The sequence below is a fragment of the Nipponia nippon genome, unplaced genomic scaffold (assembly GCF_047370975.1).
Source record: "Nipponia nippon isolate SJK-2023a ecotype South Korea unplaced genomic scaffold, ASM4737097v1 scaffold_6, whole genome shotgun sequence".
Taxonomy (NCBI): Eukaryota; Metazoa; Chordata; class Aves; order Pelecaniformes; family Threskiornithidae; genus Nipponia; species Nipponia nippon.
Window position 1 is genome coordinate 67,005,428 of NW_028262380.1, and position 27,278 is coordinate 67,032,705.

The 27,278-nt window shown below is 39.6% G+C and overlaps 1 protein-coding gene across 3 annotated transcripts in view; it reads left to right on the top strand.

Annotated features, from left to right (window-relative positions):
* NR3C2 (nuclear receptor subfamily 3 group C member 2) overlaps positions 1–27,278 on the top strand; it is a 214,920-nt gene that overhangs the window by 111,490 nt on the left and 76,152 nt on the right. For all 3 annotated transcript variants that reach the window (XM_087735566.1, XM_087735565.1, XM_009468773.2), the window contains one exon: positions 8,211–8,350. In XM_087735566.1, the coding sequence (XP_087591692.1) occupies positions 8,211–8,350 (140 nt within the window). The remainder of the gene's footprint in view (positions 1–8,210; positions 8,351–27,278) is intronic.

Here is a 27,278-nt window from a genome sequence, read left to right on the forward strand (position 1 = left end):
TTCAGAGCTGTATCTCTTTCCTTTTAGTCCTGGCAGGTGAGCAGGTGCAGGAAAAGAAAGAGTTAAACAAACTCCCTGCCTCCCCCCCAACAGACTTTCAATAATTAACTAGATCATTTTCCAGATAAACTGTTCCTGCCTTATCTTGCTATACAATACATAGCAGTTTATAATCAGCAGCACAAATACCAACATTGCATGCATTTAAACTGCACTTATTCTGTAAGTGGACCAAATATGAGAAGTTAGAGCAAATGTGCTGCGAGGCTCACCGTTGTTCTCTGGCTTCCAAAGTTGGAGGTTTTCTCCTGATAGGAAGTGCCCTGTCTGGGTTAACCATTCCATTTCAATAGATAACTATATTTATGTACTAAAAAAAATGTAGAACAAGTAAATTTTATTTCCCTGGGGCAGTTGGATCTTGGTACATTGTGACAGTAGTTAGAGGAGAAAAGTGCATTGCAGAAGAATATTGGGACGACTTCTCTGGTTACCGAATTAGTGGGTAAAAAGTAGATTTATTTCCCTAGGAGATAAGTGCTCCTCAGTTTCAGTCCACCAGAACACACGTTTGTTTATGCTTAAGTTCATATTTTTCTGTAGCCGACAGATTATTCTGAGGTAAAATCTGGATAGCCAGCTATAGTTGCTACCAAAAGATTTCAGTAGAGAAGGTCAAGGAAAAGTCAAGGCTTACAGCTGGATTGAGGAAAATGCTGGGTCCTGTCAGCATCCACTAAGGTAAATGGAAATTGAAGGAGCTTAGTACACTTGCTTCATTTTGTAAAATCAACATATGCCTTAAGGTTAAACTAAATACAGGAACCTGTTCACTGGTGACTACAGCACAGGAGAACCCATCAGCTTCTATTTGCAGAATAAACACTGGAATTTAAATGCCTTTTTTAAAATCCTGAGTGAATCTTTTTAGATGGGGGCTTGGGAGAAAGGGTGGAGCCTTTTCTGTTATCAGTGCACATTATTTTGCTTGTTACCATAATTAAGATCCAGGTATGAAAATGTTATATATGACCCTTAGGCATTGCTAAATAAAGTAACTTAATGTGAAAGCTGGAGCTGCTGAGGAAAGAAACCACCTGATTTCACAGTTTGCTTTCTCTTAACTAAATGCGCTTTCCCCTGTGATTCCTATGTGTTTCACCATACTAAGCATTTCTTAAGAAGAAAAAAAAGTATAAATACTGGATTAATTTGGTAATTTATACATTTGTGTTAGGGTTGTAGTGTTTGAAGTTCAAAGAATTAAAAGTTTTCTATCTTGGAATAGAATACTTCTGTGCTTAAAAAAAAAAAAATTGAGTCTAACCACTAAATTAAATGTAGTTTTATAGCCACTGAATTTTCTGTTTGGTTGGTTGGTTTAGTTTGTTTGTTTGTTTGTTTTTTAATTTCTTAAAATTATACCTTCAAATTCGTAGGTGACAAAATAAGTTTATTTTGGTGAGATACTGGTCCATTTTTTTAAAATTACAGCAATTAATAGTGGATTGCATGAGGAGTTCATCATTAGCTGAAACAAAGCAAACAAAAATGAATAAACGGTAATCCAAGTAAGAGCTTCAGGATCCTGAAGTTTGGGACATTTCAAAAATAATTGATTTATAGCACAAGAAGATACTATTTTCTAGGTCATTTTTCTTCCTTAATTGAATTTCCTGAATATTTCACATTGAAAATGTATTTTTCAATGGATGTTTTTGTTATCTTTGTTATTCTAATAGAAGGAAGACATTAAAGAAAAAATTATTTCCCTAACCACTTATATTACTTATGGACTGATAAAATACTCCAGATGTCAGAGTAAGCATGCACTGCTTCAGATGTTACGCTTGGTGTCTACCATCCATAATATGCACTAAAGTACACAGCTTTCCTAAAATATTTAGACCTTGTTCAAGATTTCTGAGTCTTAAAATTTTTGTTTGGGTTTTTTTTAAGGTTTAGTCTTAAAAAAAATAATAACCTTTTTTTAAGGCTGCAGGTCTAACAGTTGGTAGTGGCCATATGAGTCCTGTTGCTTTATCCAAGGAAACACACCCGTTTCTGTAATGTCTGTCTTTATCTCCGTAGGAGCAGGATAATACCCTGAGAAACTCAGCAAGCAGAATTTGTAGCTAGGTTATTTAGCAATTTGTATATGTCTCTGTCAAACATCAGAGGGTAAATGTTGCTCTGCCTGCATGCAGGAGTGTTGCTGCTGAGGCTCAGGGGTGGCTTGGTTTCAGCGGTCCTTCCTTAGCTCAGCGTTCGTGAGGTCCCACGTGACTGCCTTCTCCTCCGAAAATCTGATCGTTTCATCTCTGCACCTTTTCACTTCTCTATGCTTTCTTGGTCTGCTGACAAGAAGATTGGTTTATATAGTCTGACATTTAAGAAATACCATTTTCCAGTCTGCTAATCTGCTTTATGTAAGTAGTTACAGGAGAGAGCCAGGGTGCCTTCCTGCAGTGAAACTTTTTTAAAAATTTGGGCTACACAAGGTGAGACCGATATTGGTCAAACCTTAGTATTGACAATTAAAACTAGCAGCATGGGGCAAAATCTGGGCGATGGCACATGCCGTTGGTGGAGGTCATGACCAACATCATTGTATAGGGCTCAGATAATCTACTGGACAACTTTTGACCAGTGTAACATTTTCTAAATAACTAGTAGAGTTATCTTAGGCGGTGAAATATTGTTTCTATGTGAACACGCACAAAAATAATGGAGATGATGTGAAGAGTATATGGTTATGCTATATACTGTGATGGCTGAGTGAACGATGAGTTAAAGAAAGGAAGATACTAGGAGAGCTGCTAGAGAAGTGACCAGTAAAAGGAAGCACTTAGGGATGTAAGATTAGCTGTGGAAACCAGGAAGAATTTGGAGGACTGTTTGGAGGGGGAAAAGAGTATATATCCAGGGTAGCATAAACTTGATAATCAGTCTCTTGATTTTAGTGCTAGGTTGAGAGTTGTATTTTCATTCAGTGTGGGAGTTTCTTGTCTCTCTTGGGCGGCATCAGCTGCCCTGCTGTGTTGAGGTTGGTGAGGACCAAGCATTGTGGGTGTGCCGCTGCAGCGGCACAACCGGCTCGGCGGCGCCAGGGGCTCTTGGGTGGCTCTTGGTCAACTCTTGGCCACCTCCTGACCATCTGAGCTTCCTTGGGTGTGAAAGCCAGACTGTCCACGTCATGGTTGTGAAATACCATTGAAATACACAGTCCTTGTTTTGGGCCACCAGGAAGGTTAGTTTCAGTATCTGTATGTGCACAGTTAACCATCATGTTTTCATGTGCCAGTCCCCAGTAGAAGATGACTTGCCCTGGAGGTTACAGCCCTTCAGAAACGAGATGAGAGGGTAGAAGGAAAGTGCTGGCAGTCTCTGCATCTTGAATCTCCTGATTATTCTTCCTCTTAAAGGTGGTTTTATTTTCTTTTGGTGAAAACACGATGCTGATCTCAACTTCTTTTTACCTTTGTTTTCGCAAAACTTTATTTATTGAGGTGTACTCAGGTTCCTTCTGTTTGTTTTATTACCAGAAAATTTCTGTATGAAAAAGAAAAGTCAATGATGTGGAATTAAAAAGGACTCATCTAGATCTCATAATAATAAAAGCGCTTGGAACAAATGAATTTGGGATTCATATTGTGGCTTATGCTTCTTTGGAATGCCTCATTTTGTCATCAGAGAAGCATCGTTTGTTTAAACTGTGCTCCTGTATGACATCTGGTTTGAAAAGCATAATAACCTATATAATCAGCTTTTAAAATGCTGGATTATCTGTGGGTTTATTGACTCTTCTTTACAAAATCTGTTATTTCTAATTAATTCTCCATATAACTATTACTAAAGCCAACTTGCAGAGACACAAATGAGCTTGATGGCAATGGCTAGTCAAGGTCAGCATTTAACTGCCAGCATTTGCACTGTTGAGGATAATAAATCAGGCTTATTCCTAATCACATACCCTACAACGTGACAAATGTTAGTGGAGCAACCATTTTACAAATCATTTAGAAGATACATTTGGCATTGTTAAACTGCTCCACGCTGCCCTTGGCTGTAAAAGCGTTGTGATAAAATACATGTGCTCTGTTAGCTCTCCTGTATTTGAATCCTGCAGAGTGTGTATGCGGGGTGGGGGGGGGCACGTGTTTGCTTTTTTTTATCCTTTATATTGGAAATAGAGAGAGGTGTGAAAGTAATAACACCTAATCAACCTATGGAAACCACTGGCTTCTGAAAGCAGTGGTGAGTAGCCAGCTCTGTGGCACTATTTCATATTTCTTGTGTTTTCAGTTAGAAGTTTATATTGAGAGTAGGTTGCTGCCCACAAGAAATTTTCTGGGTCAACAATAGTCCCTTGTGTGAAAGTTTAAAAAAACCTTAAATATCAGAGCAATAGTTGTTAGGCTCTAATTTGGATTGGGGCAAATGTGTAAACACAACGTTTTCACTTGGTCCAAAGTTTAAGACTCAATCGTGCTGTGGCCCACAGATGTCATCAGATTTAGCGTGTCATTCAAATAGATATTTGGGCAGTAGGCTAATTGCTGTGCAGGGAGTCAATTGTAAAGTTCTTGATCTTTTTTTATGGTATCCATTCTTAGTTCTTGATCTTTTTTATGGTATCCGTTCTTATTTGGACCAACTCCTGTATTTTTCTAAAGAGAGAATGATGTATTACCTAGATAATCTGGATTATTGTAATTAAACTTCTCATCTGGAGCAAAAAATCAAACTGAGCTCCAAAAAAAGAACTAGAATTAATATATATAATTAATACATTAATATAAACCTGTTATAATCAACTGAATTTAACGCTTAGTTTTTACCTATTAAGTGTTACCTGCCTGTAACTTTTCCCACATACCTGTTTACATTAGAATTACTTGCCAGAAATTTATGGGATATTTCTGTAGAAAATTAATAAAAAAGGGAAATATTTAACTTGGAGCAGGCATGAAAAGCACTTTCAAAGTGGTTTTTTTTAGTGCAGCGTTTCTCCCTATACATATTGTAGGATATAGGGCTATACTGATTAATTAAATAATTGGCTGCTTAAAAGCAATGAATAAATAAAGTGTGTTTCTGTGTCATAAACAGTGGATATCTGGCCTTGAAATGAGGGTGGAGAGGTGGTTCACGCACCAGTTAGAACTTGATGCAGATCTTGTTCACCATGGTCAAGTTGCTAAGAAAGGAATGACAGCCTGAACCTAAGAGAGATTCAGGAGGAAAAGGTGTAACCATCTGTGCGTGCCTTGTTGAGAAAGAAAAGCTTCCACGGAGAGAATGACTTAATCTGAGGTTTAGCAATATGATTTGAGCATATTTTTTGGACTCAGACTTTTATCATTTGCAGGTGTGTACAAACACCACTTTATCTTTGTATGAGGTAATATAACAGCATTTTGAATTGACAAATGCTTTGGTGTAGCATGGGTGAAAGAAGAACATAATAGATTTTAAAAACAAGCCAAACTGTTCATTAGAAGACAATCATAGCTAGAGCTGGCACAAATTGGAGGAGATTTAAGTATCAATGTTTCTTTGCAATAGAGTATTTGAGAATTGCTCCATGTTGGATACTCCTATTAAGAATAAAAATACGTCATTTGTGCTTTAACCTATTCCACTTTTAAACTGATTAAAAGGATGTATGGGAGTTAATTGAATTTTATTCCAGAATGGTAAGTTTCCACCTGTGATGCTGTGGCTGAGCAGTTGAATACATGCTTTGTATTCAAGCTGTACCTTCACCTTTCAGCTATATTCAAGCCCTTCGTTTAGAGAAGCACTGTATAAAATATGCTATAGATTATGTCTTAGGTAGGCATTTAATAATAGTCATGGATCAGCTGGTGTCTCGATGTGTCTTTACTGGCTTTTTTTACCCAATAATTCTGTGTAAGTCAAATTTTATAGGGTAGCTTGTATATTAAAAAAAGGCTCTCCCACCTTCTGCAAATCCTACATGACAGTTTATTTTCAACTAAAAATAATACTTATATATATATATAGTATGTATCTATATAGAGAGTGTGTGTATATATATATAAATAAAAAAACACACACTGCTGTGATACCCTGGAAACTTCCATTTCTCCACAGGAAGAACTCTCTAACAGAATTACCTTTTTTAGATACTAAAAAAAAAAAAAATACACTGACCTTTTTCAGGGAAGAAAGACTAGGAAAATTTTTGCTAGTCTTATGAAGAAATGGGAACATGCAGCATCAAAATTACAAATGCCCTGAGACATTTTGGTGGTATGTCAGAATTGAAATGTTTCCCTTCTCAGACAAAATACCACCCTTTGCAATGAAGAAGCAAAAAAAGAAAAAAGAATTTTCAAGGAGTTAGTTTTCCAGGTTTTTGACATTTTCTCTAGAAAGCAGACACCTTTTGAAGAATTTTGTTTAATGAGAGGCTTAATGTTTTTCATACAGTATGAAACGTGCTACAGGGAGAAAGTCCCGTTCATTGCCTAAACAAATCCAAACGCAGAGCTGAATACCAGCACAGTCTTGGCAAATCCTGAAGGATCTACCCTTTCCTTAGGGGTAGATTAATGCAGTGTGCATAGGTATGACTGTGACTTGAGCACTCAGAACTTATTTTAACATAGATTTGGTGAGGCTTTCCTTTGTCTCTCTTAACAGATGAGCTAATGCCATCACCTAGCAATTATCAAGTAGTGTGATGTTATGTAATGAAAGTATAAATAGCACGAGGACTAAAACTAGGAAATCTAACAGACTAGCGAGCAGACAAGAGCAGGAATACTATCTGGAACATTTTGATTAGCATCTGAACACTGTCATTTAAAAAGACATTTAGATTTGATGTTACAGTAAAGCTGCAGGCCAGGAGAGTTGTGGTCCTTGATCTGGAGTGACATTCGTGCTGTGCCCCTGGGTAAAACACTTGGCCTCTGTATACCTCTTTAAAGGAAGACAAAAAATTGGAAAAAGGCAAAGGGCGTGTAATTGAAATTTCTTAAGCAAGGTGGTTATCTTATGTTTGAATTAAGACCACCTGTGAACTTCGTTTCCCAATGACTGACCAACAAATAGCCTGTGACCTGCAATGTGAACTATCGGATTACTTCACCACCGGTGTAAAGTCTTTTAGGGTTGTTTTTGCAGTTGTTTGGCAGCATTCAGAGAGATAACGTGTGAAGAAATGCAAGAGGTCACGTTTACCTGGAGAAGAGAGGCTGTGTGGAAGGAAAGACTCTCCCCAGCCCTCCGGAGGCATGGGAGGGATCCAAAGCTTTCATCTCCTTCAGTATCTGGCACGTTTCTCCTAGCGTGCCGATTACATTAGGGTGGCATTTCCAGTTTCCTGGGGGGAAGAGGGGAGGGAGGAGACTCACTCCATCATGAAATGTGACTTGTTTGTGAAGAGTGCTGTCTTTTAGAGTTGCCAGTGGAGAATACTTCCTAAAGATGCCTTCGGAGAGTCATGATTTAAAAAAACCCAACAACAGAAATGCCCCATCTTTTCAGAAGGTGGTAGATGGTTGAAGCTGGGTTTGCAAGATGCATTGTTCTGCAAAGCTTCGGGATGGTTTCTGAACCTCAGTCGCTGCTTTGCTGGCACCTACAGTCATATGGAAGGGTCTTCTGCACTTGCAGAATGTAAAAAGGCTTCAAAACTGCTTCGGAAGTAAGCTGTTAAATTACAGAAATATTAGATGTAAACTCAAGGACCTCTGTAGTGGTAAGCAGGAATGCGGACAGGAGAGTGCATACGACTTTGCTGCGCTACTTCATAACGTGGTCTTAGCGGTTTTATTACAGGTATTCCTTAGCTTGAAACAAACAAACAGAAAGAAAATTTATAGCTATCAGGTCGCTGCCAGAGTGGTTGGTTGGTTTGTTTGTTTGTTGTTTATTTTCAGTTTTAATCATCTGCTACCAATAAGTTCCGCTGCCCTTGTGGTAACTTCTCACATTAACATTGATATATTATGGGTGTTTTAAAACAGACAATAAAAATATTGCACGTACTAATTAAAGCAATTCATGTATTCACCCAGGCACTGCCAGAAAGAGTTGTGGTTTCCTAATTGTTAGGTGCCTTGAGCAACATACCTGTTATAAATTCTTAATTGAACTTTGCATTATGGCCAGTGTGATTTGAAATATTCATAGCTGGTTTTTTGTTTGTTTGTTTTTTTTTTTGTTTACTCCAGCTCTTCATTGAGAAGTGTATCAACTGGATCTTCAAGACCTTCCAAAGTGTGTTTGGTGTGCGGAGATGAGGCATCTGGATGTCATTATGGGGTGGTTACATGTGGCAGCTGTAAAGTTTTCTTCAAGAGAGCAGTAGAAGGTAAGAAAACACAACAAAAAAACATCAACAAAAAAGAAAAGACAAAATAGGTGCGGGTTTGGTTTTTTTTTTTTTTAATAGAAATATATACACACACACGCACATATGTGTTTTCATATGTGTTTTCTGCCCTTGATAAAATTCTGTGGTGTTAATCTGGGGAAAAAAAAAAGTTGAATGAACTCCAATTATGCGTGGTGTAATTTATGTAGAATATGCCAGGGTGTTTTGCAGTGTACACCTTCTAAAGGATGTGTTGTTTTACTTCATGCCACTGCTGAACCAGGTTTCTTCTCCCCCCCTCCAAGTGGATTTTTGTAATTTTTAATGGACACAAAAACAATTGATGTAAACATACTACTGCTTCTACTGTACTGGAGGATGAATACGGTTGTCTCATCATGCTTTGGCAGCCTTATATATGATAGTACAATTCACTCAGGTCAGTTATCTCCCTGTGGGTACCTCCAGGGCTTCGATTCGGTACTGCATCTGCTTCATCTTTCAGTAAAAGAGAAGTAGCTTTACAGTACTGTGGTAGATTGGTGAGGAAGCAGGAATTGATCTTGGAGCTTTTCTTAGAGATCATTTTCTTCATTAAGGACTAGGACTTTCATGAGGACTATATTTTGATAGCTTTATCATCACAGGATTATTTTGCTGACATCTCTATTTTATGTTAATTATGGTATAGCTAGTCTTTCCTGGGCATCTCAATAGAAAGAAGTTAGGATCACTCAGAGTGCTACAGGACCTCTGGTAGGTGTTGCCTCTCTGTGACTTGGGTTGTTAGGGTAAAAGGAAATGTTTGACCCTTACAGACTTTGTAAACAATTTCTTCAAGTGGTAAACATTAAGTTTTTAATACCTGATAAAGAGTAAGAGTTCATGGCATGCAAAGGACATAAATAGGTTTTTTGAAGTCTTTCCTGATGAGTAGATGTTCTTAGAACCACTGATGAAGCAGGAGATATCTACTGATTTATTTTCATGAAGAAAAACGTAGAAGGAAGAAAACAGGCTCTTAATATGGTGTCCAGCTTATGCACTGAGAAGAGTGAGGCAGTGTGTGATGTGATTAATTCCTTCTGTGATCATTAAATCTGCTGCTGATGGCAATAAAGATTTAGCTCTGTTAAATAGACCTGGAGGGCTTGTGCGTCATTGAAGTCAAGACCTCATGTAATATCTCTCTATCAATCTATTTGTCTATCTATCATCAAAGGTGTCAATCTAATTGAAATGAACTTCCCAAAGTTACAAGGACACAAAAAAGGTTTCCCCCTTCTGAAAGCATTTTCTGTTACTGTTGTGCAATAGCTGACCTTGATGCCTTAATTCCCTAACTTCTTCCTTGAGTTTTCAGTCACTTAATGTAGCACATGAACTGGAAAACCTTACTTATTTTCACTGAGTGATTTCCTCCATGTGCTTCCATGCCACATCAGGGATGGGTCTTCAGACATCCATGTCTAAGCTGGCCTCTGAATCATGAGGATATTTTTTTGTTGTGGTGGTGGTGAGGTTTTGCATACACCCGCATGTACTACGTGAAGTAACAGCACCTTTTGTTATCTTCCTTCCTCCTTTCCTGCCTTCCAGGAAAGCTTCCTTCCCAGTCTTGAATCACTGTAATTTCAAGGTACTGTGTATCTATGTTGACCACACCCCTCTCTTTTGGTGTCCTTTCTGACTTAATCTGATGGATATCCCTATCCAACTTTACAGGAATTACCAAGGATTTTCTTTAGGAGTTAACAAAGTAGCAAGACTACGTTTCCAAGCCTCAGGAGCCAAAATTATTAGGAAAGGATTACTCTGTAATTAGGCATAGAAATACAATTTTTAAATGTAGCTAAGAGTTATCAGCGATTACTGAAAGCTTACGAGTTAAGCAAAAAAACCTCAAAAAATGAAAGACAAAACAACCTGTCATCCCTAAAAATTTAAGATAGAGGTTTTAAATTAGCTTAAAATATATTTTTTAGAATTATTATATTAACATACATGTTCCTGCCAGTGGTATGTGAACACTGTCTAGACTTCTGCTTAGTATGCACATGACTGTGAGCTCTTGATGCTTCCAGTAGCATTGTTGTTATGCAAACACTGAAAATTTGGCTTGCACTTTTCTGTTTATATATATATATATTTATTTTTGTGTGTGTGTGTATATATATATGCATAAAAGTACACTGTAGAGTATTAGCCACAAAAGAGCATAGTGAAAACATCATATACATTTTGGCTCCAAACATCCTGACACTATCAACGTGAATAAAAATTTGTGTGGGTAGTTTTATAACAACAAAAATTTTTTGTAGAGTCATCATAGATTTTTCAGTTGGGTACATGACCAATAAAATACCCCATCCTGAGGTTTCCTATTTGAAATGGAATATTTGTAGTAATTACTCTGTATCATGTGTACATGAGGAAGTTTTTAAAACTATGGTAGTTCAGCGCATGGTATAAATAAAAAAATAAATCAAAGTGGAAGAACTACCTTGACTGTAGATCCTGGACATACCTGCCTCAGCTCTGAGCTAAAGCTGTGTTGTTTACTTAAGTGCTTGCATTCTTGTCTTTATGACAAAGAAAACAGTAAAACTCCCTCTGTGAATATAGAAACAACTTTCTTGGGAATTTGTAAGTACAGTGGCTAATTTATTTGAGTAAAAATTAGTTGTTCCCTCTTGAAAAGATAGTAGTAAAAGAATAGAAGTTTCATTCCTCAAGTTTCATTCACCATTTCCCTGAAATCACATGTATAGACTTTTTAAAGATTTATGAATATTTTTCCAGTTACATTTTACACACTTCATATGTGTGCACACGCACACACATATTTCTTACTTGATCCACTAAACATTCTTCAGTAGAAAGTGGCATGAGAAATTATATTCTTTCAAAAATGGCCTCCTCTTCCAATTGTTATTAAATATGGTAGCTACAGCTGGTGCCATTTTCACAGAACCACAGAATGGCTGAGATTGGAAGGAACTTCTGTAAGTCATCTGGTCCAACCCCCTGTGCTCAAGCAGGGCCACTTAGAGCTGGTTGCCCAGGACCGTGTCCAGATGGTTTTTGAACATCTCAAAGGACGGAGGCTCCACCACCTCTGTGGGCAACCTCTGCCAGCGGTCACCCTCATAGTGAAAAAGTGCTCCCTGATGTTCAGACAGACCCTCCTGTGTTTCAGTTTGTGCCTTCTTCAAATGGAGCAACCCTTCTTCTTGAAGAGGAAGAGGGTTTTTTGTCATTAGTTTCTACTGATTAAATGAAAGTTTTATTTAGTTTAATTTAAAAAGTTACATACTGACAGTCCTTCAAAAGATACGGTGGGATGGAAATCGTGGGAGAGAGCAACTGGTGTTCAGGTGGAAGGACAAGAACCAGTGATCTAGCTGAAGATGTCCCTGCTCATTGCAGGGGGAGTTGGACTAGATGACCTTCAAAGGTCCCTTCCAACCCAAACCATTCTATGATTCTACAAAGTGGGGAGACAAATTGTGTCCAGAAGCATGGAAACAGAGAGAAGGGGCATTTGGAGAGAGGGACCACTGCGCACCACCCAGCTCTTTGGGTCTCGGCTAGAATTGCTAATGTTGTCAGCCTGTCTTGAACAGCTTTTGGGCACCAATTTCTTTGCACTCCTCTGAAATATTATAAAATAGGGATTATAACATAAAGGAACAACTGCAGTGAAATTTAAAAACAAGAAGGTACACAACAACAAAGAGACTAAAGCTTGCTTTTCCAATTATAAATCTGGTAATTGTAATCCCAGTGAATCTTATTTTGGGGACTTGCAGGAAATGTCTAATGAATTTATGAGAAGGAGAGCTGTAGACCAAAAAAAGTATTAAAATGGGCTTATTGGTAAAATTTCAGAAGTAATTTCAGATGGAATTCATTACAGGGATGTAAATTACCGACATGCAAAATCTTGGTATCAAGTAAGCATGAACTTTTTGCTGACTGACTTGATGAACTGGTATGAAGAAATGTGATTTTGTCATTAATATAAATCTGATCTGCCTTGCACACGTTAAGATCCTTTAACCGTAAAAGTGTTGACAAATGGTGTCACTGAAAAAGTTGACATTTGTGTTTATAATACCATTTTTACCTAGGATAACTATATTGTATTATTTTCAAAATTATGGATATGGCCAATCATAAAGTTATTTAAACTTTAATTTATGATCATTAATAGAGTCATATGCTGAAAATGCACTGTACTGTGAGGAAACCTAGAGCACCTGGCCAGTCTTGTCTTCTCTTTTTCCACTGAACTAGCTTTCTTTAAGGAGAGTAACAGGCTTGAAGTCAGAAATCACAGCTGTTCTTGCGTATGCTTTGCATTTTTAGTCTTCATTTGTTCAAGTTCCAGAGAAGTATGAGGTAATCTGCCCTAAATCAAAATTTATATTGCTTCTTAAGTTGCTAAAGTTAATCTTTCATTCTTCTTTTGGCTTGAACGTAAGAAAAAAGGAAGGCATTTTTTCATCTCCAAATGGTGCTAAAGACTACAACAAAAATGACCGTCATCTTCCAGTTATTTTGCATATTTGCTAGGAGATTTTGGCTACTTGAAGTGGAAGAATTAGCCAATTATATCATATTAGTTATAGGGAAGCTCGTCCTTTCTGTAAATACAAAGATGTGATGATCAATAAATTTCAGATTTTGCTGTTGGTTTCTGCTCCAGGAGGTTCACTTTAAAGCTAGTTCTGCTATTTTGAGTCAGAAACAGATCTCTCTTTACCTCTGAAGTAGAAACACAGTCACAGCAACAGAAGTTTCCAGGGTTGCATTTCCTTTTCACCTGAACATTTGCTATTTGCCTGTTTAAAGTAGGGAGATATTTGGCTGAAGGAAATTTTCCAAAGTCTAATCTGATGCTGTCTTATTTAAATGGCCTCCTGGATATAGTAAGTGTGCTGTGCACCTCAGCAAGCAGCCTAATAACAAAGAAATCCTACCTCTGCTGTGTGTTTGAACAGCAGGTTATCCAAGACTTTGCCTCAATAGTGGAAAGGATGAAATTTCTTGTGTAGCAATCTGCAGGGACTCAACACAGCTGTGGGAACCGAGGTTGTCTCAAAGATAGGGTTACCGCAAGGAAGTGTTATTCTTCATCTGCCTTTGTGCCAGGCTGCTCTGAAAACATAGAAGCAAAACAACTGGGCTGCAAGATGGCGGGTCCAACCCACCAGTCGCATGGGGTAACTCCCAGTCTGCCTTGCCATGCACCGAGGCCAACCTTTTTGCCATAACCGAGGCGATCCAACAGCCTCCTAGAGACTCATCTTCACATGAAGGATTGCAAGCTATTGCCAGCCTGAAAATTCAGTGGTAGATAAATTCAGTTTTGGCAAGCAAAGGCACTGTGCAACTGTTTAGAAATGGGCCAGATGCATAATATCCCAGGGATATTTTTTTTTTTGGAAGTACTCTCTATTCTCTGCTTCCAGAAGGCCACACAAGAGGGCAAGTGACATGTTACGCATCACATGTTTTTTCAGAAACAGGTAATTTTCCTATGGTTTTCCCATGCACTGTAAGTGAAAGAACTTCCCAAGGCTCTACATCCCCCAGTAGAAAATAAAAAGAAACTAAAGCGTCTGTATGTGCCTCCTAATTTTTTTCATTTGAATCAAGGGGGGGGGGGGGGAGATATCAAGATATGAGAATTTAAATGCTGGAATACATAGCTCTTGAATAATTTGCTTAATTAGCATAATGTAAATTTTTATAAAATACTACTGGTGAACAGGAAAGTTCACCTTATTGATCATTTAAAGAAGCAATATTTTTAATGCTGTAGAAGCTGAAATTGATATATTATAGAAAGGCGTTTTCCACACAGTTCTGCAGTGTGTGCACCCATGAATTTTGTAGGTCTGTATTACTAGAATTAATTATACATACAGTTCTTCACTCTCCACTCTTCTGTTCATTCACTGTAATGGAGTCAGTGTTATTCCATCACAGGCTGCAATTTTCCTTTTATCCACTTTCATAAGGTCAGTGGCCTCTCTAAATTCGACATCACTCAGTATAGATGTCCATATGTTTTCATAGAAATTTCTATGTGGGATTTGAAGTTGACGCTGTTCCTGACCTGTTGCAAGAATCTGTTTTACAACCTATCAAACAGAAATATTAGGTGAAGAGCAAGCAGATGGGTGATCTGCTGAGGGCAAGTGAGCTGGTCAAATTCATGTAGCAGCTGCTACTCTTACTTGATATGCTATGGTTAATAGGTGTAAAATAAAATTTAAATAATTAAGTCATTGTAGGTTTGAAGCTGCCACCAGCCCTCCATGCTTTCACAGATACAAAAAGGACTTTTCCTGGTTTTCGCTCTGGCAGGCAGTGTTGCTCAGTGAAATGAAGTCTTCGTTCCTGCTCCTGGTTGGCTTTAGTTACCAGGAGCTCGGAGTTCAGGAGGCTGGTAGGAGGAAGGAGCTAGAAGGGTTTGCACTGGGACCCCAAAAAGGGGTAAAAAAAACAAGCAGCAAGAAGTGTGACAGAAAAAAAATGAAATATTAAAAAAGGATGGAGCATGTATTACAATTGAATATTTTAAAGCTAGGGAGAGGTGGAACGGGAGGAAGAGCTTTTCTTGTGGCTCTTGGAATATGTGGCCTGCATGAGCAACTCTGACTGACACTCAAGAATAAGTGCTGGATGCATGTTAAATGGGGAGTGCAACACCAACAGAGCAAGCATATTGTGGTAGCCTTTCAGAAAGGAGGGGTTTGGTTTGGGAATCATCTAGGTGATACAGTGTCTTGGTTTTAAAACAAGCAAAGAATGGGTGGGTTTAGCAACTGCAGTGCCACAAAGAACCACAAGTTGGTTAATGGTTGGGAAGATGATTTGAAAAAATATTTTATGTCAAGCAAGCTAAAAATCCACATTCATTCCTTTCCAAAAGCATTAATAATTTCTTCCCTTCCCCAAGACTTTCCAACATTTGCGATTTTTTTTTTAATTGTAACTGTTATTTACTGTGTAAGCGGGTGTTGCTGTAGAGAGGGAGGGACAAGTACAAGGATGAGAATTTAAATATGGACTGCTGTCTAGCCTTGAAAAACGCTCACACGATGGTAGGAGGTCTGTGTGCAACTATTCTTCTGCACTCTTTTGTCTTTTGTTCTTTGTTTCATGAATACTAATTTCTAGAGTGCTTCATCTATGAAATAATACACTCAGTAGGTGAGAGCCAGCCTGCACAAGCACAATATGTGGTAAACAGAACATACATGCAGTGGTTAGGTTGGTTTATCTTGGGTAACGGTCTTCCATCGCCACAAATTCAAGCATCATACAGGCTTTCACGTGCTTGCCTTCTGCATTCGTATATGAGAGCAGAAATTTTGGCATTCCTGTGATGTGACAGGGAACTGAGTTGCAGTAATTTTTTTTTTTTTCAGTTGTTTTCTTTTTTAACACATCATGGGGTAACATTGCGGTGGATCAGAGTCTTCATGGAGGTGGGATGGCCCTGTGAATGCATGCTGATTTAAGATCGCCACAAATATTTTGGCTAACAAAAGTTCAAATGTCACAGCCATTCGTTTAGTGTGTTCTTGAATACCTCAACTGCCTTTTCTTCTAAAAGGAATGGATTTTTTCCATATGCTGCATAGGGAAGGTAGACAGAGTGCTTCCTGGGAAGTTCATCTTTTAGGTAATAGTTCCAGGATGGCTGAGCCATTTGTGTAATGTAGTTATACAAAATCCATATGTTCAGATGCACCAAGTATTTCAAGTAAACAGGGAAGCATTCACACCATTGTGGTACAAATGATACTGGGAATGCTTATGTGGAGGATTGTCTATATTTCTGGTCACCAGCATGTTAAAGACAGTTTGATTCAGAGTCGAGTAAGCACATTAGGAGAGTTTCTGAAATTATCTGGGGAATAAAATTTTATGTTATGTCAGGTGACTAAATGCTCTTAGCTTTTTTTAGCTTACCCAAAAAGAGTCTAAGTTGGGACATGACTGCTGTCTATAAATATTTCACGGTTGAGGAATAGACAACTGAGAGGGAGGAGAATTTATTTTGAACTAAGAACTGTACTGAAGCAAGAGCAAATGGGTAAAAATTACATTAGTTAGTTTGGTATTTTGAGAAGGCTGCAAACCACCAAAAAGAGGGACTTTTAGGGTCACTTTTCTGAAAGGAGTCAGAAGGATTTAAGTACCTACTTTGAAATGGAGTGTAAGAGAAGTAACTGATGTATAATATGATTTGGTTATCTGTGATAGTAAAGGATAAGCCAAAGAGGTCTCTTATGGTTAATGTTGTGTCCTGGTAAGGCTGGAGAGTTCATCTGACTCCAAAAATGAAGGAAGTAGGAGTAGGAAAAGAGAGGATGAGCCAACTAATACATTTTTAGGATACTCCACTTGTAATGATGGTGGATGCCCAGATCTTCACAGGGATACAGGACTTCAGGTTTTAAAAATTGATGTAAAGTGCTCAGGTCTTGCATAAAGCAGAATTGCTTTGTATTTGTACTAGCAAATGAGTGTCTCTTTCCTGCAATGACTTTCCTTCTTTTGAGTTCAGAAAAAAGCTCAGGAGAGTGAAGTCCTTTCGAAATAACTCCATCCTATCCGGCTAAGCCTCTGCAGATACCCCCAGACCCCATCAGGTGACCTCATGCTTGGTTACGTTTGCTGGTAATCCCCTCAAGTGAGAGCCTGGCTACTGAGAAATCCTCCGTCATTGAAGTATAATTGGTTTGGCTTCTTGGACACTGTGCTGCTGGGGTTTTTTTGTAATGCCTAGTACAATACAACTGTAAATGGATAACTAAAGCATGAGCTAACGTTCAGATTGGAGTTTGCAATTGGACATAATATACATACAAGATCTTCTATATCAAACGGCATAAAGCATATCATATCATAAAACATCATTAATCAAATGCTTTAGCTGCTTACGGCTCTGGTACTGCTTCTTAAGAGATATCACTTTATAAAATGCTGTTATCTACCTGCCTTGGCAGCCTATTGAAGGAATGTTATAATTTTCACTTTTATTAGCAAATAGCACTTCTCTTCTACAACCCTCAAGGTTCAGAAATTTTTTAGAGCCTGAAAAGGCACTTCCAGTCTCAGGTTAAGTAGTTAAGAGCCAAAAGGGGATAATCCTGTAAGGCGCCTTCAGCGAAACAATGTTAGAGATAAGGAATTTTGCAGTGTTGCGGCTGAAAGAAATTCTAAATAGATAAAATCTCAAAATAAATATATAAATACATAAAGCCAGAAACAAAACATCTTTTTGTACCTCCTAATCCCATTTTAAATAAGAGAGTGGGAAAACAGTCTACAGGAAAAAAAAAAAAAAAAAAAAAGAGATAAAATGTACATACAGATATGTCTGTTATAGACAGAGGGAACAAGACATCTGCTAGCATCTCGGATATAAATAGAGTGGGAAAAGGTAATGGCAAATCTCCCATCGCCTTAAAAGAAGCCAGGATTTCAGCCTTTTTTTGCAGTACAGTTTTATGTTGTTGAAGGTTGGGAGTGCCTCTGTTAGGTTTGAAGTCTAGACTTAGACTGAGGCCATTTTGTCAGGTTTTTAGAAACAATAATGGCCTGTGGTCAACTTTGAAGCCCACAGCTCTTTACTGTTTAAGGAGAGGAAATTCTGCAAAACAGAATTATTACCTAGTTTTAAGCTAGAAACTTGTTTAGTGCCATCTCTTATGGCTGAGTTGCCAAACCCAGGGGCCTAAGAAAGGGAACGTGGGTCAGCCAGTCCATTCCCACCTATTTCAAGAGTGATGATGATAATGTGGGGCTTTCGTACACACCTTGTCCACACTAAGAGCCAGCAGAAAGAAACAGGCTTCTGTTCGGTCTCCTCAGGTGTCAGGTGAAGGGCTGCCAGGGGCTGCTGACACTGTAACGGGGAGCTCCGTACTTGCTGCAGAACTGATGCAGCGGCTTGGGCAGGTGTTGGAGTGGCCCCTATATGAGCTTTCTCCGTAGTGTGTACATCACCTGCGGTTGCGTGACATAGGCGTAGCTGAAGCCTGAAGTCCACGTTCAGGCTCTGCACACAGCAGATGAGAGCATGTGCTTGGGATTTGTGCATGCTGTGGTTCCTGCACAGCAAAACTTGCTGATGTCCTGCTCCTGTTTGCAGGCAGCGTGGCAGACCCTTTCTTCTCCCGTTTGAGTTTGGAGCAGCAGGGCTGTCTGAGGTGGTTGTCCTCTACAATCCCTTTCTGTGTGGGTTCTTATATTAGGTGCAGTGGTGGGTTTCAGGAGTTTTGAGCTGCTTGGGGTTTTTTCAGTTTGCTATTTTAAAAATATGTTGGGGAGAAAAAAAATCAAGTTTGCAAAATCACAACGAAATATAAGAATAATGAATGCTAGTGGCCTGCATGGTCTTTGTTCATCTGTATCGCATGTAATGATTTTGAATTCAGCCTTAATTACACAATCACATAAAACTTTTTCCATTAGACCTCTGCCTTGTTCATTGAACAGATTGGATAACGTTCAATTAATGAGCAGCTATTCAATATCTTGTATTCTTCTCATTGCTCAATGTATGGTCCTTTGCCTTCGCTGCTGATTACTATTCATCCCTTGCTCAGAAGACATAATTACTCATTTCTCACAGAGCTTTTTTGTGGTGCTCATCACTATGATATCTAAGTGCTTCACAAACATTGTTTAATTTATCCTTGCAATACAAGATAAGATGAGTGGTTATTACCCCTGTTTCACAGTTGAGGAGTTTAAGACACAGATTAAGCTCAGACATACCCGCTGATTTGGGCTTCACAATTTATGATATTTAGGACCTCAGGGGGCAGAAGTACGTGGCATTTTATAGCACTTAATATGTCCAAAGTGCAATTCCCATTGATTTTACTTGCAGCTATGATCGCTTAAACCACTGCAAATCAGACTCTGGATCTCACGTTGGGTATTCAGGAAACAAGGAGTATCATTACTTATTTTTCTTGCTTATTATTATAAAGTAAGTCCACAGCAAAGGAGATGTAGTCCAGTTCTCCAGGCATTGACTTTCTGTCTCCTCTCGTGCTGTCTCGCGCTCTTTTTTCTTTAAATCTTTATAATCCTTTATATACTTTGTTTTCGGTAGCGTGCAGATGTTGTGGACTCCAAGGACAAGAGTCCTTTTGACTTTGTGGTCCTGATTCATTCTAAATCACCATCCATATTGTCCCCAGGGTAAGCTAGAGGTCTGGCAAGAGAATCGAGAGTGTAGAAGTAAGACATAATGTAGTTAGACTTCTGTTAATGTGATTTGAGGATCAGAATTCAGGATTTGAGGTGTTGGGAAGTCCTAGACTTCTTACCTGTTCAGCGACAGCAACCAGAGCAAGGTTCCTAGGTGGTGGTTGTATGCAGGGAACATTGATGATGGTGGTGCTTCCTAGGAGAGCTACTTGCAGCTAAATAGCGACAAGGTGCCTCAAGGTCTTAGGAGCCATGCCTAAACCATTTGACTGAAGTGAATTTGGGAAGACTGTAATCCAGCTTCTCTAGTACATACGATACTTGTATTAAAGGGAGTTTACGTTATGGTTCCCCAAATTCATCCTTTTTTACCTTTGTTCACACAGTACATCCCAACATGTTTAATACTTCAGTTTGAACCTTTACACTGTATAAGTTTTCCGCACAGGTTACCAAAACACATTATTATGATGTGGTTAATTAGCAGTCTTTTCTGAATATGCTGCAGGTATTTTGCAGTATAACTTTTCTTTTTAGAAGCTATACTTTCTTCCTGTCTTCCTGTGTAAAACTTCAACTAATACTGGGTAGAGCATTTCTTTGATATAGAAGATATGCCTTAATCACTTTGTGCCTCTAGGACTATCGAAGGCTGTGCTAATGTGCATATGTTTATGAAAAGAGCACCATTTTGTGTGGATTAACTTTGTCCGGATGAGAGAGCATTATCATCTAATCGTAGAATTTCTGAGGTTAGAAGAGACTTCTGGAGATTATCTAGTCCAACCCTCCTGCTCAGAGCAGGTTGGTCAGCATTGTGTCCAGGTGGGTTTTGAGTATCTCAGAGGGCAGAGACTCCATGGCTCCCCAGGGCAACCTGTTTGACCATCCTCACCATAAAAAAAAAAAAAAATAAAGTATTCTTGCTCTTCTTGAAGAAAAAAGTGACACCTGCATCCTTCTAGTCCTTGGGAGCCTCACTCAATTGCCATGACCTTTCAAAGATAATCGAGGGTGGTCTCTAGGTGACATGAGTCAGCTCCCTCAGCGCTCGTGGGTGCAGCCCATGATGTCCCTTTTGTTATATGCTCCCTAGGCTGATCCTCCTCATCCCAGGGTAAGTCTTCCTTGCTCCAGACTTCCCCTTTGCTGTTGTGTTTCAAAGCAAAAGAATCTGCTTTGGATTTAGTTGACTGTTATCTAGAAAATGTCCCTGATATTTTTTTACTCTATCAAATTGCTTCGCTTCTACATTGATGGGCTTTGCAATCTATTACTTGAAAAGTAAATAGCTCAGACTAAAGGAAGTGAGTGCAGGAGAAAACCAGCCAAGAGTTACCCTCTCAGAGCCTGGTTAACTGCTAGAGGAACTCAGGCTTCTGCCTGGACCTAATGAAGATCTCCTGCTGATGCACACTGCTAGTTGATATGTGGTTGCAAATGGGAAAGACAGACTTAAAAGCTCAGTCAAGTCTGAATGATATTCCGCCTCTCAAGACTGACTCCCATGCTTCCTAACAGATTATTTTTTTCTGATTTATTAAATAATAATTCAAAAAAAGTCCATCAACAGGTTTTCTTCAGTGGTACACCAGATGACCAGTAATAAGAACAAAAAGCTGTAATGGAATTGCTGTTTTAGGCAGTAGGTTTTTATGTTTATTGAAACTACTCAATGACTGTCGCCTGTAAAAGAATATCTGAAGAAATTCAAAAGGACTAAATAAATGCCTCAGAAAATAAATATGGAAAGGTTGTATTTTAGAAATTTATTCTAGAGATTTAGAACGTAGGCTGACTTTCAAGTCACAGGGTGAGAAAAATGCCAAAATGGAAATAGCCTCTGCAATAGAAAGACAGATGCATTATTTTAAAACATGATGTGACGTCCATAAAACAGAAAAACAGTATAACATTGGTTTAGAAGAAAATTGGGTTTCTTTGAAACTTTTGGTACTGTTCTTGTAAGATGCCAACAAAAGGCATTGCCATTTGTGTGTTACTGACCATTCTGATAAACAGAATATTTTGAATTCTTGTAATTTAATGTTTTACAGCTTTTCTAGAAAAGGTGTCATTACTGTCAGCATTAATGCAGTTGTATGAGATTTCGACGTCTTGTTTCATTTGCCTTTAATTCTTCTTGATTCTTGCTGAAAAAGGGTATCCAGAATAGTGGGATTTTCTCCACTCATTTCCTCTTCGTGGCATATTTGCATTCATTCGGGCTACTACCAAGCGTAAGAACTAGACCATAGTTTTGTCATTTGTACCCGCTTATTTATTTTACTTCATCTCGAAGTTGGTTCATGTTGCACTCGAATACAGAAAAGGTCTGGACTTGATGTTTTGTACTTACTGTTGCAAAGCCCACTCCTTCATTTCTTTACATGTAGCAAATAACTAATGCGACTCGTGTATTGGAAGTAAACATATGGCAAACAGTTCTTGCAATGTCAGAACAGCGATACTTATTACAGAGCAGGGTGATGGATGATATTAAAAAAGGTAATGTTACTTTCTGAGGGAGAGACTGTATTATGCTGTGTGGGAACAGATCAGAACAACTGAGATGTAACTTTTTCTAGCAGGAACGATTTAAACTGCAGTTTGCAGGTTTACAAACCTTTTGCATGCTCTGCACAAGTACTCTGCTAAGCCTTTTCTTCATTACGCTCCAACAGCGTTTTTAATGTAAAGCTAATGCCTGTGGGGAAGAAGTGCAATAGTCCCGTACTTTCAAAACTTGGGCATTTATGCAAGTTTTCTATAAACATTTTAGGAATCTAACTATATTATTCCATTTCTGAAAGGGCATTTTTTGTCTAGGGTATTTAGCTGTAGATGAGTATTATTATATGTATTTTCACAAACTTGTGCTCTAATTTTTTTTTTCTAAGAATAATTATATATTTGGAGCTAAGCATTCAAGTATTTATTCATCCATTTTACCACGTGGACTTAGCAAATGGACTTGTGTTAGCCTATACACCATATCATGCATGCAAATTCCACTCTTAACAATACTGCTTGAAATTATGTAAGTGATAGGTGCTAATTTTCTCTGATACAACAGAATGATAATGATGGACTATTGGGAAAAAATAATAATACGTACTTCTTAGGTTGTGTGCACTGGCATGCTAAACTATTCATAAAAATTAAAAAAAAGGGAATGAAAAGACACTAACCTATTTAAAAATTATGTCTTTTACTTGCAGTCTTTTTAGTAATAACAGGAAGACAGTGTTCCTACAGCGATAGCACTATCTTCGTGAATGAAACTATCTATCAGGTTCTACATTCATTTGTTTGAGGGGAGGGCGGTTGTTAATGACTTCATATGCAAGGTGCACAGTGCCAAGCAGTTGAATTCTAGATATTCAAGTGTTTTATAGAGCCCTGAGAACTACAAGTGATATTTCATATTCTCATACTTCTGCAGTGTCATCATGCAGGTACTCTGTGCTGAATGTAGGGCAGCAGGCAGTCTGTCAAGTACAGTAGATATGTGTATATTTTAATACAGCAGCATTGCATACAGCTTTATAAAATAAAGTAGGGTGTTGGAAAGTAGTGCAAGCACTTGAATACAGTGGTCACACTGAGCTGCATCTTATCTTGTTTCACTTCTGTTTTGTGAAGGAATCCACTTCCATGTAAGACGTTTAGAAAGAATACCTACCAATTATTCCATGTTAATTATTCATTTAAAAGTAGGAAGAGGAAATATGGCAAGGATGAGATCTTTCACTGACTGTTTAATAATGAAAGATCATTTGTGGAAAGCTTATGAAAAAGTGAAGAACATAAAAGCACAAGCAAAACATATGTATTAGTACATGCTCCAAGAGTTCTGTGATAAGACAGAACAGGGTTGAACAGCAGAGGGTTTTTGAACAGTATTTGGGTAAACCTGCTTACTTGAGCATCCCTTTTTCCATGGAGTTTGAAAATGTTCCAGAAATAGAGAACTGAAGGACGGTATCATCTTTCTGACTTTCATTTCAGCCCTTCCTGTTGCCATTCTCACACTTACCATGTTTTCTATTACTGTTCCACTAAGAATGGGAGAAAGTCCTTGTTCCTGTCACCATTCTTTCTGTCCTTGAAGCCTTCAATAACAAGCTCACGGTGCAAGAAGAATAAACCACCAAGAAAAAAAAAAGTGGGAATTGCTATGTGTGCTTCTACAAGCAGAGGTGCCCACTTAGTTTCAGCAGGCAAAGACAGATCTAAAGTATTCCCATATAATGCAGGTGGGGGTAATCCAAAATCCATATGCATGTGCATTATGTGGATTATGCAATCCATAATCCAAAATCAGTATGCATGTGGATTTCTTGGAGGCTTCACTTAACATGAAGATTGACAACTGAAGAAGTGAGGGAAATCCTTAGAATTAAACTGTTTCCATCCAGATGTGGGACAAATTAAGATTGCGGCTGACATCGGAAACAAAGGTTTAGAAAGAGAGGGGAGAAGGGCCCCTGGCATCCAGAAAGGTGCACAGAGCAGGCCACGGGAAAAGCATTTCTCCCATTCCAGACATGGTGGTAACGTCTTAAAGTAGGACTTGCCAAGGTTAATAAAGGAAGATTAAATGTAAAGTGAGAGAAGGATACTCGTTCAGAAAAAACTCCTGGTGCTCAGGCCTGTCCTGTCTTTGTCACAGAATGAGCTGGCACGTCCTCGTGTGCATGTTTAGCTCTTGTATTTCTCCTGTGCTTTTACCATTTGCATGCTTCCTCAGCTCTCTGGGTCTGATAGAAGAAGGGTTTACAAACAGCAAACCCATTTGAGAACATGAGGAATATGTGTGATAATCCAGGCGCTGCCAAAATTCAGCCTGAGGGACACAGGGGGCCATGTGGCCAAGTCTGTAAAGGGGGAAAATAGCAAACCTGTCTGCAGAGGAGAGCAGTCAAAAAGGATTTTGGGGACAGGGGTCTAAAGAGGGTCATCTGCAGCAGTGCAACAGCTATTCTGTAGCATGTTTTAGTAGACTGCTCCATGAACTTGGTGATGGCTGAAGGCAATCTTTTGCTTCCCTTTCTTTAAGATGTGGACTTTTTCTCGGTTAATATGTACAGTGCAGATATTATGTTTATTCACCATTTAGTCAAATTTATCGTATGTATTCATTTTCATTAATCTGCCTGTCAGGGTTTTATTGGGTATTGCGGGGTGGGGTGGGGTATGGTATGTAGCCATACTGTACCTTTTGTTTCCTGGGAACCCTTGACCCTCAGCAGAACCGTGGCTTCTCAGTGCTTGATTAGCTGGGGTAATTTCATTTTGCACAACTGTAACTAATGGCCATTTAAAACTGCCAGAAGCCTGCCGTGGGTTTCTCCTCGTGCCTGACCATATTTGTGAGCAGCGCATTAATCAGCACTCTCTGTCACGCTTTATTGCTTAATGATGAGGGTTAACTGACCACTTCCTAGTAATAATGAAAAACAGAGGTCAGCAATCACTGACTGAGCAAAGAGAGGATCTCTTCTGACTTGTACTTCTACTCCTTCGTCCTCAGGCACAGACAAATGTGTCCACTCCACCACTTAAACATGAACACTTATCTCTAAAGTTCATCTTAATTATAGATCAATCCATGTCACGTGTTTACCCAATCGAAACAATCAAAACCACTGAGCCAGTTACCTAATTAAAGTCGATGCAATCGTATGTGTGGGAAAACATTGTTCGATTTAGCAAAGTCTGTTCTAGGAGTGTGTAGTTACAGCCATAATGTGATGTGTGGATGCGGCATTGGAGCTCCCCAGCCCAAACATTTTTATGATGGTTCAGTAATCCACGTCGCTTCCAAGTGGTGTAGTTTAATTTCTGCCTGCAGATACAGGAACTGCCATAGTTCACCTTGCTCACGGGTTTTGATGATACTAGTTCACAAATTCTTGTTGAAGGATACTTTCAAATTTTTTTGCCTCGATTTTGTAGTTTTACTACTGGTTTTGGTTTCTGCAAGCTTCACGTACATGGGACATCATGCTAGCTGCCGTGGTGGGTGGCCTTGCTGGCCAGTGGGCACCCATGCCGAGGTGGGCAGAAGTTACCCCCTAGCTGAACGGGCTGGGCAGGCAGCGGGCACTGAGGCAGGGACAGCCAGCGTTTGCCTGCCTGCCATCACCTCTGGGCTGTGCTTGTCTCTGCCCGCCAGCCAGAGGTGTGGGGGTGGCCGCGCTGCACTGTGGGAGCACAGAGCCTGCTCCTCCAGAGCTGCTCTGCTCAGTGGTTAGGACCCGAAAGCTCCATTTCTTCTTCCTACAAAGTTTTAGAAAGGCAAAGAACATAAATTAAAAGCCAATGTTGTCAACATTTTCTAAGGTAAATATTTATTTGAACTCCTGAAGCTGAACTCCAGGTTATTAGGGAGATTTTGCAGCCTCCTGTACCAGCACCGCCTGTCAAGTGCTGTGGAGCTGCTGTAACGTCTTCTGCTCTTCTTCTCAGGAGCATGTGGGCCAAAGGGCGAGAGGTGAAATGGGCCGCGTGTGGGACATCCATCTGTTGATGCAGCACTCATCTGCTCCAGCAGCACCTGACAGACCACTGTCAGGCTGTGTAGCTGTCTGGTAAAAGTAACCTGCAGGCCAAACAGTGTTTATTTGGGGTCTTTCTTGCTTCCATAAGTCTCTGTGGCTGCCACCAAGCTGTTTTCCCCATGCCTGTAGAGAGCAGCAGAGGTGGCACCAGGCCTGCTTTGAGCTCACCCCCTGAGATAAGCTTGGCAAATGAGGTCCGAGGGGCCATGAAAGCTTGTGGGCAGGGGTGGAGTTGCACGCAGCAGACCCGGGAGCAGTGGCACCCGGCTCCAGCTGCCTTACTGGCAGCCGCTGCCTCGCATGGAGACCAGTACCCCAACCAGAGGGTTGTCAGCCTACTTGGGAAGCACTCTCTCTCAAAAATGCTAAACGCTCTGAAAAATCAAGTTGTGGGAGTGACAGGTTAGGCTCAATGCATTAGTAGACACTTTTAATACTGTTGGCCTTACTCTCTTTTGGCTTCAGTTTCCATACTGTAAAGTAGAGATGGTTGTGCCATCTTCTAGAAGAATTGAGTCTTAGGTTTCCTGCATTCAGCTTTAACAGTGTAGAGATAGATAGGTATTCTCTTGACTTTCTGCCCCCGAGTAATTTTCTTCTCAGCTGCTTCTGTTCATCCAGTTACCACCCATTTGCATCCCCTGCCCTTTCTGCTTCTGGCCAGCACTCACCTCTGGACATTTTCTTTTCTCCTTTAGTCATCAGCTTCCACACTCTCAGACTGTCCTGACCATTTCCCCTCTTCCCCAGCTTCTCCAATATCCCACTGCCTACATCTCCTTCTTTCCACCACTAGCTTTGCTTTTTTGGGGGCCTTTTGCCTTTCAAGTCTACTACCTCCCCAGACTCCTGTCCTCTCTCCTCATTAAGCTCCTGACAGTTCCCTTTGCTCTTGCAACCTGTGCCTCCTTCCCCTTCCCTACAAGCTCTTCCCTTGCTGTGTCCTGAGAGCATGATGGGGATTTTCTGCGTGGAGTCCCCATGCCAAAGCATTGCCTGACACGTGGAAGAGATGGCTGGAGCACAAGCTCAGCTGAGACCCTCTGCCCTGGTCCATGCTCTTTGCAGAAGGAAACTTCGGAGGTTGGCAGCCAACCTCCACCAAAACC